The sequence below is a fragment of the Cervus elaphus genome, chromosome 9, assembly GCF_910594005.1.
Source record: "Cervus elaphus chromosome 9, mCerEla1.1, whole genome shotgun sequence".
NCBI classification, from domain to species: Eukaryota; Metazoa; Chordata; class Mammalia; order Artiodactyla; family Cervidae; genus Cervus; species Cervus elaphus.
The window spans coordinates 7,889,513-7,906,301 of record NC_057823.1 but is presented as its reverse complement, the minus strand read 5'-3'; the positions used below and the strand labels follow the sequence as shown (position 1 = coordinate 7,906,301).

Here is a 16,789-nt window from a genome sequence, read left to right as displayed (position 1 = left end):
CTGTGCTCCTTTCTGATGCATCCTTGAGAAGCATCAACAGCGGACAGAGACGAAACAAAGACACTGAATACTGGAACAGACAGGGAGCTCACTAACAGCCTTGCCAGAAGCCGTGAGTCCCCAAGTACAGAGCAGAGGATGCTGGGTTCAGAGCAGGCAGACCCTGCGGCTCCTTCTGCACCCACCTGGCATCTCTCAGGCTCTGTATGTACTGAGCCAACAGTCCCACTTCTAGAGTCCATACTGGAGAGAAGGGTCACAGCCCAGTTCTGTATAGCAAAACCTGTGCAGAGCAGAGATTACACAGCCCTTGACAAGAAATGGCTAGATCTGCACTCATAACCCTGGAATGACAGTCACAGCACAACGCTGTACCACAAAAGTAACATGCAGGCTCAAGGACACTGCAAATCCCTTCTGTAGAAAAGTTAGCAGAAAAAAAAATCCAGACCATTTCTACATGAGAGCCGCAAGAGGGATGGAAGGACTCCCAGTTCTGCTAACATTGGTACTCAGGGTGGGATGGAGGGATGGAGGAGCCTGTGGCGGTGTCTTTGTATTTCTGGGTCACAGGACAAGCATGTAAGCCCTTCAGAAAACCCAATGAGAAGCATTTGTAAAAATTAAAAGAAACAAAGGTCATAAGATCATTAAGCTCCTGGCCAAGCTAAGAAAAAAGAGGACACAAATTACTAACAACAGAAATGAAAGGGCAGCCATCACTAGAGATCCCATGGACATTAAAAATACTATGGATCACTATGAACAACTCCATGCACACAAACTTGATAACCCAGATAAAACAGGCCAATTCTTTGAAGGATACAGCCTGCCAGCATTCACACAAGAAGAAATAGACAATCTGAACGGACCTATTTTTACTAAAGAAAGCGAACCAATTATTAATAACCTTCCAAAAATTCCCTGGTGAATTCTACCAAATATTTAAAGAAGAAATTACACCAATTCTGTACAATCTTTTTCAGAGGAGAGAAGCAGACAGAATACTTTTTAAGTTATTCAATTACCCTAACAGCAAAACCAGACAAAAACATTATAAGAAAACTATAGACCAACATCTCTCATGAACACAGACGTAAAAATCCTCAATAAAATGTTAGCAAACCTAATCCATTAATGTAAAAACAGAAGTATACACCACAACCAAGTGGGACTCATTGCAGGCATGCAAGACCGGTTCAACACTTGAAAATCAAGTAATGTAAACCATCATGTCAATAGGCTGAAAAAGAAAAATCCCATGATCACATCAATTGCTGCAGAAAAAGCTTAAGACTTAACAAAATCTAATACCCATTCATGAGGAAAACTCTCAGTAAACTAGGAGTATAGGCAAACTTGTTCCACCTGATAGAGTATCTATCAAAAAACCTAATAACATCATAATGATAAGGAACCTCACGCTTTTTCACTAAGAGAAACAAGCCAAGAATATCCCACCTTGCCAATGCTTTTCATTATCATACTGGAAGTTCTAGCTAATGCAGTAAGATGAGAAAAGGGAACAGAAAGTATACTGAGAAGGAAGAAATATGACATGATTGTCTGTGCAGAAAAAACAGACAAAAGAATAGACCAAAAACCCCCTAAAACTTCATAAGCTATTATAGCAAGGCTGCAGGATACAAGGTTAATCTACAGAAGTCCATCACTTTCCTATACACCAGCAATGAATACATGGAATTTGAAATTAAAAACACCATATCATTTACATTAGTATTTCCCCAAATGAAATACACAGGTGTAAGTCTAACAGGATATGTACCAGATCTATACGAGGAAAACTAAAAAACTCTGATGAATGAATTCAAAGAAGAACTAAATAAGTGAAGAGATAATCCATGTTCACAGATAGAAAGTTACTCAGTGTTGTCAAGGTGTCTGTTATTCTCAACTTGATTTCCAGATTCAGTGCAATTCCAGTTGAAATCAGTTATTCTGTACATACTGACAAACTGATTTTAAAGTTTATATAAAGAGACAGAAGATCCACAACAGCCAACACAATACTGAAAAAGAACAACGAGGTCAGAAGACTGACACTACCTGGTTTCAGGGCTTACTGTAAAGCTACAGTAATCAAGGCAGCGGCGGACTGGTGAGAAAACGGACAAGCAGGTCAACAGAACAGAATGAAGAGCTCAGAAACAGACCCACGTACGTATAGTCAACTGTTCTGTGACAAAGGAGCAAAAGCAATGCAATGGAGCAAAGACAATCTTTTCAAGAAATAGTGCTAAAACCAGACAGCCACATGCCAAAAAACCCCAAAAAACTGTGTATACGCTTCACAGTCACAAAAATTCACTAAAAAAGTTTATCACTGATCTAAATGTAAAACCTGAATCTGTAAATAAAACACAGAAACACAGAAGGATATCTACATGACCTTGGGTATGGCAAGGACTTTTTAGATACAACATCAAAGGATCAAAGGCATGATCCATGAAAGCAACTGATAAACTGGACTTCATTAAAATTAAAAACGTCTGCTCTCCAAAGGACAATGTCAAGAGTATGAGAAGACAGGCCACGGACTGGGAGAAATATTTGTGAAAGACACATCTGATAAAGACAGTTACCCAAAACATACCAAGAACTCTTAACAGGCAAAGAAAGAAAACAAATATGTCAATAAAAAATGTCAATGACCTTAACACACACCACACCAAAGAAGACTTACAGATGGCAAATAAACATTATGGAAAGATATTCTACATCACTTCATCAGAGAAATGCAAATCAAAACAATGAATATCACAACCTACCTGTAAGAATGGCCAATACCCAAAACACAACAACATCAAATGTTGATATGGATATGGAGCAACTGAAACTCATTCACTGCTGGGGTGTGGGGCAAAGCAAAAGGTACAAGCCACTCTGGAAGACAGTTTGGTGGTGTCTTACAAAACTAAATATACCATACCATCCAGCAATCACACTTTTTGGTACATAAAGAGCTGAAAATTTATGTCCACATAAAAACCTTGAATACAGATGCTTAAGGCAACTTTATTCATAACTGCAAAATCTTGGGAGCAACCATGATGTCCTGAAGGAGGTGAATGGATAAATAAATGGTGGTATATCCAGACAAGGGAAAATTATTCAGTGCTAAAAAGAAATGAGCTATCAAGCTACAAGAAAAAAAAAAAAAAAAGACTCAGAGCAACCTTAAATGCTACTAAGTAAAGAAAGCCAATCTGAAAATGCAACATACTATGATTCAAATTAAATGACATTCTGGAAAAGGCAAAACTAGAACCAGTAAAAAGATCAGTGGTTGCCAGGGGTTAGGGAGGAAGAGGGGATGAATAGGCAGAACACAGGGAATTTTAGGGCAGAGAGAATGAATACTCTGTATATATCATAATGACACGTCATTACACATTTGTCCAAACCCAGTGAATACACAACACCAAGAGTGAACCCTAATATAAACCATAGACTTTGGGTGATTATGGTATGTCAGTACAGGTTCACTGATTGTAACAAATATACTATTCTGGTGGGGATGTTGATAATGAGGGAGATAATGAGGGAGACTGTGCATGTGTCAGGGAAGGGGGCACATGGGAAGTCTTTGTAGCCTCTCCTCAATTCTGCTGTGAACCTAAAACTGCTCCAAAAATAACATCTTAAAACATAAGAGACCAAAGCAAGAAAGTTGTTCAAAGAGGGAAGGGAGCAGATGGCTGAATTTAAAAAAGACTCATGGCAACCAGGACATGGATTTAAAGTGATCTGATTTTTCCAAGAAAAGCAGACTAGGGAATTCACCCACTGGGGCAGGGAAGCAGTGCCAAACTGAGTGGGCCTCCTCTAGGCTCACAGGCCTGCCTCTTCCTGGCCTCAGCTGATGGTTCCTGCTGAGTCTCCTCCGAACTGCTCTGAGAGGCAGCACCCAAGAGACCCCATGGGTCAGCCTGTCTGCAAGGAGGGCCCTTGCTCACTGTGGGCCCTGGGCAGAAGTGCAGGGGATTTTACAACAAAGACCCCTCTGGCTGGAGTGGGCAGAGTTAACCAAAGTTAACACTTTGGTGTATTTCCTTCCAGACTTATTTTTAGTGCAGCTACATGTGAACAGAGGTGTGATTCTATTTTCCATATCCTGATTTTTAAGTTTCGTAACCCAACGACATATGGCTTTCCCATTAGACTGCAGTGTGGCATGGTAGTGGAGGCATCTCCACAGACTGGCCTCCTTGGTTTCCTCACCAGTTAAAGGCCAACAGGCCAGGCTGTTGTAAGGAACATGGTTCACCCAGGTGATGTGTTAAGAGCCACACATGGCTTGAGATTTGCTGGCTGCTACCACCTTCAACAACTTGACTTCTGATGGCCAAGATTACACTGGGTTTAGCCCACTGGGGCTAGACATTCACTGTGCTACTAATTTTTCATGACTACGACAGTGCTATATGTAACGTTATTTCTGGGGATGGCATCTCAGAAGTGGGATGACTGGTCAAAGGGACAGGTATTTCCAGCTTCTCTACAGATGAGCATAGCTATTACATTTCCCAAAACACAGAGCTCTTCAGAAATCAGGAGAACAGCAAAGGATCAGGAGCAGCAGGAACACCAGATGGCTGTTAAGATTTGGGGGTGAGAGGAGCTGCCTTGCACCTGACCCCCAAGGGGAGAGGAAACCGTCTGCTTGGTATGAGCCTGCATGTCTTACGCAGGCCCAGACATCTGATCCTGCCTGGCTTATGCTTCCTCCAACTCGGGGCGTGCTGACCGTGGATCAGCTCTGGTGTGGAAATGAGCTCCCCCAGACCACAGTGGTCACCTTCAGCTACTTCCCTGCCAGACACCCCCAGACTCTCATGCTCCTCATCCCCAGCAGTCACCCTGTCACTACCCAACAAGCTGCATGCCTGCCAGCAATGCCTTCCCAAGGGGCAACAGCCGCAGGGCGGGCCTGGAGTCACTTGTGGTGATATTGTCTCTTTGCTTTGACCCCACAGGAAAGGCTCAGCTGGAGCTGCTGAGCCCTGGAACCCTCTGACCAGGGAGAGCCACCTGGGCTGGAGGCCTTGTACAGAACCCCATTACGTCACCCACTTTGCTGCAATAGATTTTTAGTCAGCTCTAGTCATGATGAGTGACTAGACACTAAGTTTCCTATTGAAATAAATAAACTTACTTATGTAAAGGAAGGAAAAAAAAGATGTAGAGATGGACTGCTAAGTAACACTGGTTTGAACAGTGCAGGGCAACAGCCGGAATCACCCACTGTGAGGAGACCCTGGGTCTTCTGAGCCCTAGACCTGAACATCCCATGGCCCCCACGAAAGCTCCCAGATGCCCGGGCAGCAGACACAGGGAAATCTGAACCCTCAGCAATCCTCCTCCGCCCCACCTGATGGCTGCTGTGCCCCCATGTGTCCCAACCTGCTGGGTCTGCCCACCCTCCACAGCTGCGGCCAGCTGGCCCTCTCACTCCCTCTGCAGACCCTCCCGAGGCTCTCAGGGAACACCTGAGCCCTCTGGGACTGAGCCCTGCCCGGCTCCACGGCCCACCTGCACAGCACCAACGCTCACCCTGCCCCTCCGCCATCTCTGCCGCTTCACTCCTGCATGGCATCCCTCCAGACACCCTTCATGGTGTTCCGTGTCTAGCTCATGCTGCCTCACATGTGGTGGATGCGACTGGCTGCCTGCCCAGCATCCACTCCTGCTTCCTTCTTCCTGTGTCCCTGATGGCGTCTAGAGCTGCTGAATCAACCAGCCCAGATGGCTGCTGCTCCGGCACTTTTTGTTACAAGCGCCATCGCGTCTCCTCACTGACTGAGTAGGAACCTGTGTTACTTGTGGCCCAAAGTGTCCTCAAGGGTGCATCACCCTCACAATGGGGTCAGCGCCCACCTCACAAACCTCTGCCTGGCCCCTCCCTGCAGCAGTAACCACCCTACCCCCACCCAACATCCCACCACCCAGCAGCCTGCCCCCATGAAGAGCAGGGGCTGAACCCACCCAAAGAAAGGCAGTGGGTGAGCACAGACCCAGCCTGAGGGAATGGAATGTGGTGTCATGGCTGGGGACAGCAGGGAAGCTCTGTGGACCCTGCAAACAGGCTGTGGTTCGCCCTCCCCAGAGTCTGAGGTACCACGTTCCCCACACTCCTACCATCTCCCTTGTTGTAAAGATGAGACGATGCACACAGTGAACAACAATTCTGTTAAGTTTCTGTTTGAGAGCCCAGCCTGTTCTGCTAGAAAAAGAGCAAGACAAGAGCTAGAGACTTTCTCAATGAGGCTCCCAGAGAACGGAAGGCTCCAAAGGCCCTCACACACCTGGCTCAGGGCTGACTCAAGAACCAACGTGCACTTGGAGAACGCCGATGGGGCAGCAGGGCTAAACTCTGTGATCAGAAACTCCTGGACATGGGTCTGCCTCTGCCAACCTCTTGCCATGGGATCCTAGCATGTCTCAGTAGCATACCGACCCTGTTTTCCCAGCAGGGAAGCTATGACTAGGGTGAGAGCTTACCACCTCCCAGTGGGTGCCCCCCTTACCTGAATGCCTGGTTCTCACGGTTGTTCTGGAGCGCAATGGTTTCCACCTCGGGACCCCCATCCGCTATGAACCTGGCCAACTTTTCTGCGAGGTTCTTGACCTCTTCGTCCTCTGGGGGTGAAACTTTAAGCAGGCTGTCAGTACTGAGCTCAACTCACCACACCCAACAGCCTAATTTCTGCTAAGAACCCCACGGGCAACAAGAGGGGTTTATTTTAGGAACAATACAAAGAAAAACAGGCAAATGGGAATCAGATTACTGTACTGGAACCAAACAAAATTAATATAACATCTTGAGTCTCTGCCCCCCACGCTCCACCCCCTCCCATCCCATAGGTCTGAGGGCTTTGGACCACACACTGGGATGTGGGAACAGAAGGTGAGGGATGGCCTGGGTCCAGGCTGGAGGAGAGATGGGAAGCCCCATCTCGGTCTTTCTATTGGGAGCTGCCCACCCAGGTCATGTGGGGGGATGGGCCTGCCCCACTCCTCCTGGGAAGAAGGTCAGGGCCAGGGGCTGCAAGTGATAGACATGATGACCCAACGTCCGCGGCCCACGTCTGGCTTACGGATCAAGGCCCCTGCTGCCCACCAGCACCTGGTCAGTGCTTCACTTTATCACAGCTGGAGATCAGGCAGCATCTCCCCCTCCCCCGACAGTCATCCCACCAGCATCTAACCAGCTAATTGCTTCTTCTCCTGCCCCCCCACTCCACCCTACACCCCTGCCAAGTGTCAGGCGCTGCATTTGTCTCTGGGTGCCCAGCATGCCGCAGGTACCCATGAGCACCTGTGAAAATGACCATGAACCAAGGGGGCAAGTATTCCTCTCCTGCATGTGCTTCCCATGTCTTAGCTGAGCTCCTGGACACGACCTTGATCTTTACCTTGACCCTTAGATTCCCCCACTCCTCGGAGCAATGGCAACCAGGGCAGTGCTAGTCCCAGCATGACCCCAGATGCCAGGGGGAGGGGCACAAACCTGCACTATCAATGCCACCCCATGCCAAGGAGGGCTCCAGGAAAGGAACCCTGATTCCACATGGGGTGTGGTTTGTCTACACACCTCCCCAGAACCTCCCTCCCACCCCCTTTACCCACCTACCTTTCTGAGAGGCTGCCTGCAACTTCTGTGCTTCCTTTCTTATCTCAGCCACCTTCTTTCTGTAGTAGAGGAATTCCCTGCTATTCTTATCGTGCAAAAACCTGGAGAGGAGTTTTACAGAACAGAAAGTAGAAAATGAGCAACAGGGATGGGTGGGCCCATGCAGTTTCTGAAGACATGGTGTGCAAAAGCAAGCTGGTGAGCAGAGACACCTTGATGGGGCCCAAAAGTAAGTCTCCGCACCACACTGGAGCCCCTGGCAATCTCTGGTGTAAACAGAAAGTGGTATCTGGCCCACGCAAGTAAGCACCCAGCCCCAGTCAGCCTCAGTCACCACCACGGCCTCATAAGAATGTGGGCATGTACTAACGTGTGGCAAGAACATTAAGTACCAGCGGCCTTCCCCTCCCAGAGATACTTACGAAAATGCCGGGTTATCCTTGTAGTTCTCCATAGCTACTTTTTCTAACTCGGGGCCTCCTTCTGCCACAAAGCGGGCCAATTTCTCTATCACTTTCCGAGTCTCGGCTCCCTCTGGGGGTGAAACTTTAAGGAGGCTGTCAGTACTGGGGTTCAACTCACACACCCCACAGTCAACAGGCACACTCTCTCTATGGACCACAAGGACAGAGGGGTGGGGGGAAAAGAGGGTGAAATGCGGGAGGTTGTCGGGAGTCCTGAGTCCATACACAAAAGCACCGTGATGAGGGTGAGTCGGTTTAGACAGCCTTTGCGAGACACGCAAAGGGTGGGGAGAAGTGTGTGAGCCTCCCAAAGGCCAAGCCAGTCACCAGGCTGGCAGGGAGATGTTGGAAAACAGAGTTGGCTTCCCCCTTCTTTTTTGGAATGCTCAATTCTTTTATTTACATGATTTAATTCTTTATATTTCAGTACAATATTTCCGTTCCCTTTCATCCTTCAAAGATGACAAATTCTTTTTTTTAAATATCTCCACAAACTCTGATTGAAAGATATGGGTGGGTTTCAATCCAACGCAATCAATGTCATCACAGAAGCTCCATCTTCCCCTCTGTGGCTGGTGGAGCTTCTTCAGACTGGCTCCTAAGGCCTGCAGGCATGGCCCCAGGAGTCTCTGCCTGCCTCCTTGCTATCAGCTTGGAAAGGGCGCTTCAGGGACATGTCAGACACTTCCTGCCCAGACTGAGTGCCAGCCATTCTCCAGAAGTCCTGGCATCCGTGAGTGAGAAAGTGTGTTTCCAGACTAACATCTGGGAGTTAGGGGGGCTCACTGCGACGGACTTAATTGTTACCTCAGGGCATTTTCAGTTAACAAAACTAAAAAGTATACTTTTGTATTTGTATTGGCCTCTACTTCGAGCCACATGGAACTTGCTTCTGTATTTACTGCTGGCCAGTGTCATAGAGCTTGAATCCCTCATACGAGAGCTTCCAGGAGAAAGTCCTTGACGTCAGTGCTTAGGAACGTGTGCTTCTCCTGGCAATGGGGCGAGACACTGAGGCTGTGGCCTCTCTCTTTCTCCTTGTTGCTTGTACTGCCAGGAAGCTCGGGAGGAGCTGGGAGAGAGGAGTGGTACAAGGTGTGGCCAAGGACCTAAAAGAGGACCTACAAGAGGTCTCAGGGACATCCGCGCCCACCTTTCCCCTTAGGCTCACCCTCCTGCCACATGCCTGGCAACGACCCTAACCTGGTCACTTTATAAGCGCAGTTGCTTCTCTGAGGTTACATCAATAGCAGGCCACAATAGGTCTCAAGGGCCTTGAGGCACCCACTGTCCCTCCTAAAGGGGCAGTTCCCAGCAGGGTACCAGTGGGACTTCCAGGGCACCGCTCAGAGAAAACACCATTCACTGGCTCCACTCTGACTGAAGCTCCAGAGTCCGAGGCTGGCCACTGATCTACTCAGATGCAAGGCCTAAAGTCAGCACCTCACCCAGAGCAAGAGGTCTAGAGGCTGCCACAACATGAGGGCACGGCCACTTCAGCCTGTCCTCACTGTCAGGGACATGCCTGTGCCAGCCATCCTGGAGGCCCAGGGCTGGGGTCCACGTAGCTCAGGTGGCACCCCATCTCTCTCTGAATACGGACACAGCTGGGCGCACTGGGAGTACCACCACCAGCCCCCTCCTCTGCTCTCCTCCACCACAGGGCCTGAACTGGCTCAGCTAAGGCCAATGACCATCCTTTGCTGGACACGAGAGGGCACTTCCCAACCCCTATATTCACACCTCTGGCCCAAACTAGTGGAGACAATTAACCCACACTGAGGAGCTCCTCTTCCAGAACTGGATGAGGAGTGCACAAGTGCACACTCCCCTGAGGACGCCACCCCACCAAGGAGACCAGCCCCCACAAAAGTGGACAATGAGTCAAACAGCTCCCAGGAAGAAGCCCGCACTCTGCAGCCATTCCATGCTCCCCACGGTCTACTCCTCACCTCTTCCTTCACCTCCCTCATCCTGAAGGGCCTCACTCTGACCCTTGGCTCAGCCTGGAGGCCTGGTGGCAACACCCTGACCACAGCCCCGAGCAACCCACACCCGGCTGCGCTTTCCCCAGGACCATGGAGCCTGCCTGTGGAGCTGGAAGAGCAGCTGCGGACGGTGGGCAGCAGCCCCTGCACCTTACCTTTGATCTCCAGCCACTGCTCATAGTCCTCCTCGTCGTCCTCATCAGGAGACTGGAAGACACTCGGGCGGCTGGCCACAGGCAGCTGCTTGGCGTGCACGTAGTTCTTCACCTGGCCCAGCGGGCTACTGATGAGGGGGGGCCTCTTCCCGGCGCGGGGGAGCACACGAGGCGGGGCAGTGGGTGCGCTGGGGGGAGCATCTTGGGACACAAGGAGGGAGGCCACACTCAAGGTCTGTGGGGCAGGTCCCCTTTCTTCCTGCCTCAACGACCCCGAGTCCCCCTTGGCTGGGTTCTTTAGCTTCCAGCACAGCACTGGCAGACAGTGGGTGCTCAGAAGCACTCAGGGAAGATGCCACCCCCATTTACAGATGAGGACCCTTGAGGCTTCGAGAGAAACAACCAAAGGGGTCACCCAGCCCAGGCCTCTGCAGGGGGCAACTCTGCCAGTAGGTGGCTCTGACACCTGTATCCACAGACTAGCAATGCAGCAACTCTTCAGGATAAGACCCGAATCCCCCATGCAGCGTCCACCCAGCCCCTCTGACTGCCAGTAGCGGGCAGGAGCTAGCCTATTTGGGACTTTTCAACCACAGCTCAGGGCCTGAGACCCTGCAGTGAAGGGCTCTTACAGCCCGTTCTCCCTCTCTGCGGGCAAACTTGGCCTTGGGTTAACTTTTTTAGCTGTTACCTGGGAAACCTGACAAAAGCCCAGAGTCAGCTGTTTCACCAGTAAGTTTCTTATAGTAAACATGAGACTAGTGGGGCTTCCCTGCTGGTCCAGTGGCTCAGAATCTGCCTGCCAATGCAGGAGGCGCAGATTCAGTCCCTCGTCTGGGAAGATTCCACACGCCAAGGGCAGTAGTTGGGGCCAGTGCCCCAACTACCGAGCCTGTACTCTAGAGCCCGCCTGCATGCTCTGCAGCCACTGACGCCCGAGTGTCCCCACAGCCTGTGCTCTGCAGCAGGAGAAGCCCCCGCCATGAGAAGCCTGTGCCCCGCACCTGGAGAGCAGCCTCCACCTGCCGCCACTAGAGGGAGCCTGAGCACAGCAGTGAAGACCCACCGCGCCAAAGATAAAGAAACGAATAAGTAGAAAAAAATTTCTTAAAATGAGGCTAGTAAGGTGCACAACCATAGTTGTGAGTGGACTTCCACAGGTGGTGATTCTGACACCTGGAGTGTCCCACGGGGCTCCTGTGGGCCAAGCGGCCCCTCAACACCTACAGAAGGAGGGCCTGTTCCTTACACTGCAGCTGCCTCTCTAACTCAAGCCACAGCCCCACAACCCTGGGGTGTGCTGAGTTCTGGCCTCTACCTCCCCCTACCCAAATAGAAACCTGGCTTATCTACTTCTAGTTTTTGTAGGTGAGCACCTGAACGGCAGGGTCTGCATTCTCCCCTGGGCATTTCCTGTGAGAACAAGTAGAATGAAGGTGCTCAATGAGCAAGGGGTGAGAGGAACAAGGCATGAGGTGGGACCCGCCACTTTTAGGGTACCGAGGGCCCTTGGGGGATAGAGTCAGCAGGGGTAACCCTAGGAGGAGGTGACACAGGATGGGGTGATCACGCTTACCTGCGCTGGTCTGTGCCTTCTGCAACTTCAGAAACTGCTGCAAGAAGCTGCCGTCATTGGCAAACTTGTTGGAAACGTTCGAGTTGTGTGCGTTTGCAATTCTAGACCAGAAGCAGAGGACAGAGCGGATAAGCCTTGAGAGGAGGGCAGGGCGCACACCTTGCCGGCCTCAGTCCTACCCCCACCACTGTGCTCTAAGGGGACCCAAAATGGACCCCCAAAGGTGCCGGGGACCCACTGAGTGCAGGGAGCAGCCTTCAGAGAAGTCAGACGGAACCATCTGGGCAATGGAGTGCTGCCTGCGCTGACGTTGTCTCTATCTGCATGCTGACCCTCTGGGTTCAAAGGCTTCCCCAACAAGATGGCTCAGAAGTACCTGCCCTGCTCCCACACAGCACCTGCCATCCCTATTGTTAACGAGTCATCTGGGCTATCGCTGGCTCCCCATCTGTCCTACCAGCCAAACTGTATGGTTCTCAAAGGCAGGGCCTGTGTCTCTACCTGTGTGTGATCACAGTTCTGGGCTGAGGTCAGTCAGCACTTCTGTGGGTTGCACATGTGTCCAGGAAAATACCCAGAGAAATCGCTTGGTGGGGAAGTCAGAGAGAAATTTTACACTCATTACTTTCTCTTTTATTTTTACAAAGGGTATGTTTTATTTTTTTAAAGACTTTTTCTTAATGTGGACCATTTTCAGTCTTTACTGCATTTGTTAAATATTGCTTCTGTTTTTTGTTTTTGGCTTTTTGGCCACAAGGTAAATGGGATCTTGGTTCCTCGATCAGGGATCAAACCTGCACTCCCTGCACTGGGAGGTGAAGTCATAACCACTGGATCACTAGGGAAGTCCCAAGTAGTTTTATTGTGAAAAAGAAAATATATTTTTAATGAAACACAAAAGTAAACCCTCATCATAAACGTTATAGGGGGCTTCCCTGGTGGCTCAGTGGTAAAGAATCTGCTCGCCATTGAAAGGAGTCACAGGAGATGCAGGCTCAGATCCTTGGGTCAGGAAGATCCCCTGGAAAAGGAAATGGCAACCCACTCCAGTGTTCTTGCCTGGAGAATCCCAGGGACAGAGAAGCCTTGCAGGCTGCAGTCCACAGGGTTGCAAAGAGTGGGATGCAACTGAGCAAAAAGTGATGTGGGCTCATTACGAGCAAATGGGAATCTGGAAAAAAACAGAAATGTAGAAAGCAAGGAAAAAGCCCCCAAAAGTCTCCTCACCTCACAAGAGTCACTAGAACAGTTTGGTATACTTCTCTGATTTATTCTTAATTAGAAATAGAAGGAAATAAACCTGTGATCACAGTTATGTATTCTACTTCTTTCATCTTTTACTACAGCATACTGTCTTGCTCCAGCCTCAGAAACTCCTCACATGCGCTTTCAGCTGCTGTTGCTGCTAAGTCACTTCAGTCGTGTCCGACTCTGTGTGACCCCATAGACGGCAGCCCACCAGGCTCCCCTGTCCCTGGGATTCTCCAGGCAAGAACACTGGAGTGGGTTGCCATTTCCTTCTCCAATGCATGAAAGTGAAAAGTGAAAGTGAAGTCACTCAGTCGTGTCCGACTCTTCGTGACCCCATGGACCATAGCCTACCGGGGTCCTCTGTCCATGGGATTTTACAGGCAAGAGTACTGGAGTGGGGTGCCACTGCCTTCTCCGATGCGCTTTCAGAGCCACACCCATCATATAGACACACTCAATAACTGGTAAAAGCTCAAGGAGCCCACAGGTCTGAATTTTTTCCTTTAAAATAAAGTTCTAGCCTCCTAGAAATCTGATCTAATGAAGTAAAAGAGGAAAAAAACCGTAAGAAGTCAACAAGGGGCACTGGTTAACTAATTTACAGGACATCCACAGGGCAGATGGAGTGGTCCTGGAAAGCTAAAGTTTTATAAATAAACCAACCAAGCACAACGATAAGTGAAAAACAAAAAGGCAAGATGTAAAACATATCTGCAGTGTGCTCCTATTTATGTCAACATATATTTGACTGAAAAAGTTTACAAAAACCCATCAAAAAGCAACCAGCACTTGCCTGTGAGCTGCAGGGTTACAATGTTATTATTTTTTCCCTCTATTTCCCAGTTTTTCTACCACATATATGAATTATCTTTAAAGTTAAGAGAGAAGGCAACAAAGGTCGTTTTATGTGGGAGAAAGATCCACTGATAACCAGCCTTGGCATTAAACAAGCAGGGCCTTGCAGTGACCCTGGCCCTGTCCTCGCGCTGTGTACACCTCCCTCAGGAGGGACAGAAAGGAGGCAGGGACGATGAAAGAGAAGAAAACACTGGGGAGGGAATTCCCTGGCAGTCAAGTGGTTAGGACTCTGCACGTTCACTGCCGAGGGCCCAGGTTCAATCCCTGATTGGGTAACTAAGATTGCGCAAGCTGCATAATGGCTTTAAAAAAAAAAACAAACAAACCCACTTTGGGGCAGTAGCATGCCAGCAAATGAATCCCACATGAAAACTACCCGTAACAAATAACAGGGGGTATCACACAGGTGTTAGATGATGGATCTTGATGAACACATAAAACATGGTCTATTCACACGACGGAATATTATTCAGTCAAAAAAAAGAGAATGAAGTCCTGACACAGCTACAAAGTGATGAACCTTGAAAACATTATGTCCAGCGAAAGAAGCCAGATACAAAAGGCCACATACTGCATCAAACATCTAAAATAGGTAAATCCACACAGAAAGTAGATTAGGCATAGTTAGGGGAGTCTCTCCCTTGGGGAGAAGCCACGGACTCTTAGAAAATGTGGGCACTGGAACAAAGCTTTAGTGCAGGGCCAACATGCTCATGGGCTTCCCTGGGGGCTCAGTGGTAAAGAATCCACCTGCAGGAGACCCGGGTTCGATCACTGGGTTGGGAAGAGCCCCTGGAGAAGGAAATGGCAACCCACTCCAGTATTCTTGCCTGGGAAATTCCATGGACAAAGGAGCCTGGTGGGCATAGTCCATGGGGTCACAAAAGTTGAACATGACTTAGTGGCTGAAGAACATGCTCCACATTTCAGAGCACAGAGGAAGGGAGATCTTGTCACTCTGATCACATCACTGCTGCTCAAAACTCCTGGGTGCCTACAGTTTCTCAGAACAGTCAGGAGGAAACCCTGCCAGAGCTACCTCTCACCTGACTCAGAAACAGCCCCTTTGGTGCAGCAGCTCGGGTTGCCTGACACACAGGGGCTCACCTCCCTTCCAGGCCTTTACAGTTCTTTCCTGAGTCCTCAAAGGGCTGGCTCTGCCTGGGCCTTCAGAATGCAGAGTCTCTTCTGCATCCGGGAGCACAATGCCTCATGTTACCCACCGTCAGCTCTGGGGGTATAACTGGGACTCCTCCTTGCTAGTAGGCTGTGAGCCCCATAAGGGCAGAGATGGAATCTGGGTTTCTGCTTCGGGCTATATGCATGGTCCCTGGCCCACAAATGGTCAGCAGTAAATAACCAGGGAGTGAAAGAGGTGGCAGCCATCCTCTGGGATCCCATACGCCCTGTGTTTCTCTTCTGCCACACTGAGCCTCCTGAAAGAGTGTACCTGTGTCCCTCCTTGCACCATCAGGCTGGAGTCAGACACAGCAACATCTCAACTGCTCTCACAAGCAAAACCTTCTGCTGGTGACCTTCTAAGTCCCTAACCCAGCCTCAGGGCAGACTTACTCGCCAGGATGCGGGGGCTGAGGGCTGGCCACCTGATTCTGCTTGGCCTTCTGCTCCATTCTGGCCTCAATTTCCCGTTTTTTCTGAGCAATGAGCTCCTCCTGGTGAAGGATGTTCATGTTCATTTTTCCAGACTTGGGAGGAGCAACCCCAAACCACCGGTTAGCCTTTCCTGCGGAGGGAAAAGAAGTACATCAGAAATCACCTATGCTCTGAAGAAATTCAGATGACCGACAGGTACATGAAAAGATGCTCAACAATGCTAATTATGAGAGAAATGCAAATCAAAACTACAGCGAGGTACTGCCTCACACCACTCAGAATGACCATCATTAAAAAGTCCACAGAAAACATATATTAGAGAGGATGTGGAGAAAAGGGAACCTTCCTATACTGTGGGTGAGAATGAAAGTTGGTGCAGCCATTATGGAAAACAGTATGAAGGCTCCTCAGAAAACTAAAAATAGAATTACCATATGCTCTTGCAATAACACTCCCGGGCATGTATTGAGACAAAACTATAATTCAAAAAGATACATGAACTCCTATGCTCACAGCAGCACTATTCACAACAGCCAAGACACAGAAACAACCTAAACGACCACCGACGAATGAATGGAACAAGACGTCACACGTGTGTACGACGGAGCATTACTCAGCCATAAAAAATAGTGAGATAATGCCACTTGCAGCAACATGGATACAACCAGAGATTATCATACTCAGTGAAGTAATTCAGAAAGACCTATACCATACAATCACTTCTACATGGAATCTAAAATATGACAGAAGTGCACCTATCTATAAAACAGAAACAGAATCAGGGACATAAGAGAATAGGCTGGTGTTTGGATGAGGAGTCTGGGATTACCAGATGCAAACTCGTATTTATAGAATACATAAACAACCAGGTCCTACTGTTCAGTACAGACAAGGATATTCATATCCTGTGATATAATGCAAAAGAACATAGAAAAGAATGTGTATATATATGTATAACTGAATCACTATGCTGTACAGTAATAATAAACACAACACTGCAATTCAACTATACCTCAAGAAAAATAAATTAAAAAAGAAAGAAAGAAACAAATCACCTTCGCTCCACAAACATGCCCAGCAGCTGCTACACGGTGGGGCCCAGATGCTTCTTGCCTGCAGCAACTGGCATTCAGATTGACATTCATTCACATTCACACATCTGTTCATTTGTTTAGCAAGCATTTACCGAGTTAGGCACCGGGTGCTGTACTTGGTGCTAAACTAGACAG

At 48.8% G+C, this 16,789-nt stretch overlaps 1 protein-coding gene across 1 annotated transcript in view; it reads right to left on the bottom strand.

The window, feature by feature from the left end:
* SUGP1 (SURP and G-patch domain containing 1) overlaps window positions 1–16,789 on the bottom strand; it is a 30,217-nt gene that overhangs the window by 11,798 nt on the left and 1,630 nt on the right. Inside the window, exons 2-7 of the mRNA XM_043910829.1 lie at window positions 15,519–15,690; window positions 11,838–11,938; window positions 10,262–10,462; window positions 8,077–8,200; window positions 7,655–7,755; window positions 6,549–6,672 (exon numbers count right to left, since the gene is read on the bottom strand). Coding sequence (XP_043766764.1) covers window positions 6,549–6,672; window positions 7,655–7,755; window positions 8,077–8,200; window positions 10,262–10,462; window positions 11,838–11,938; window positions 15,519–15,690 — 823 coding nt within the window. The remainder of the gene's footprint in view (window positions 1–6,548; window positions 6,673–7,654; window positions 7,756–8,076; window positions 8,201–10,261; window positions 10,463–11,837; window positions 11,939–15,518; window positions 15,691–16,789) is intronic.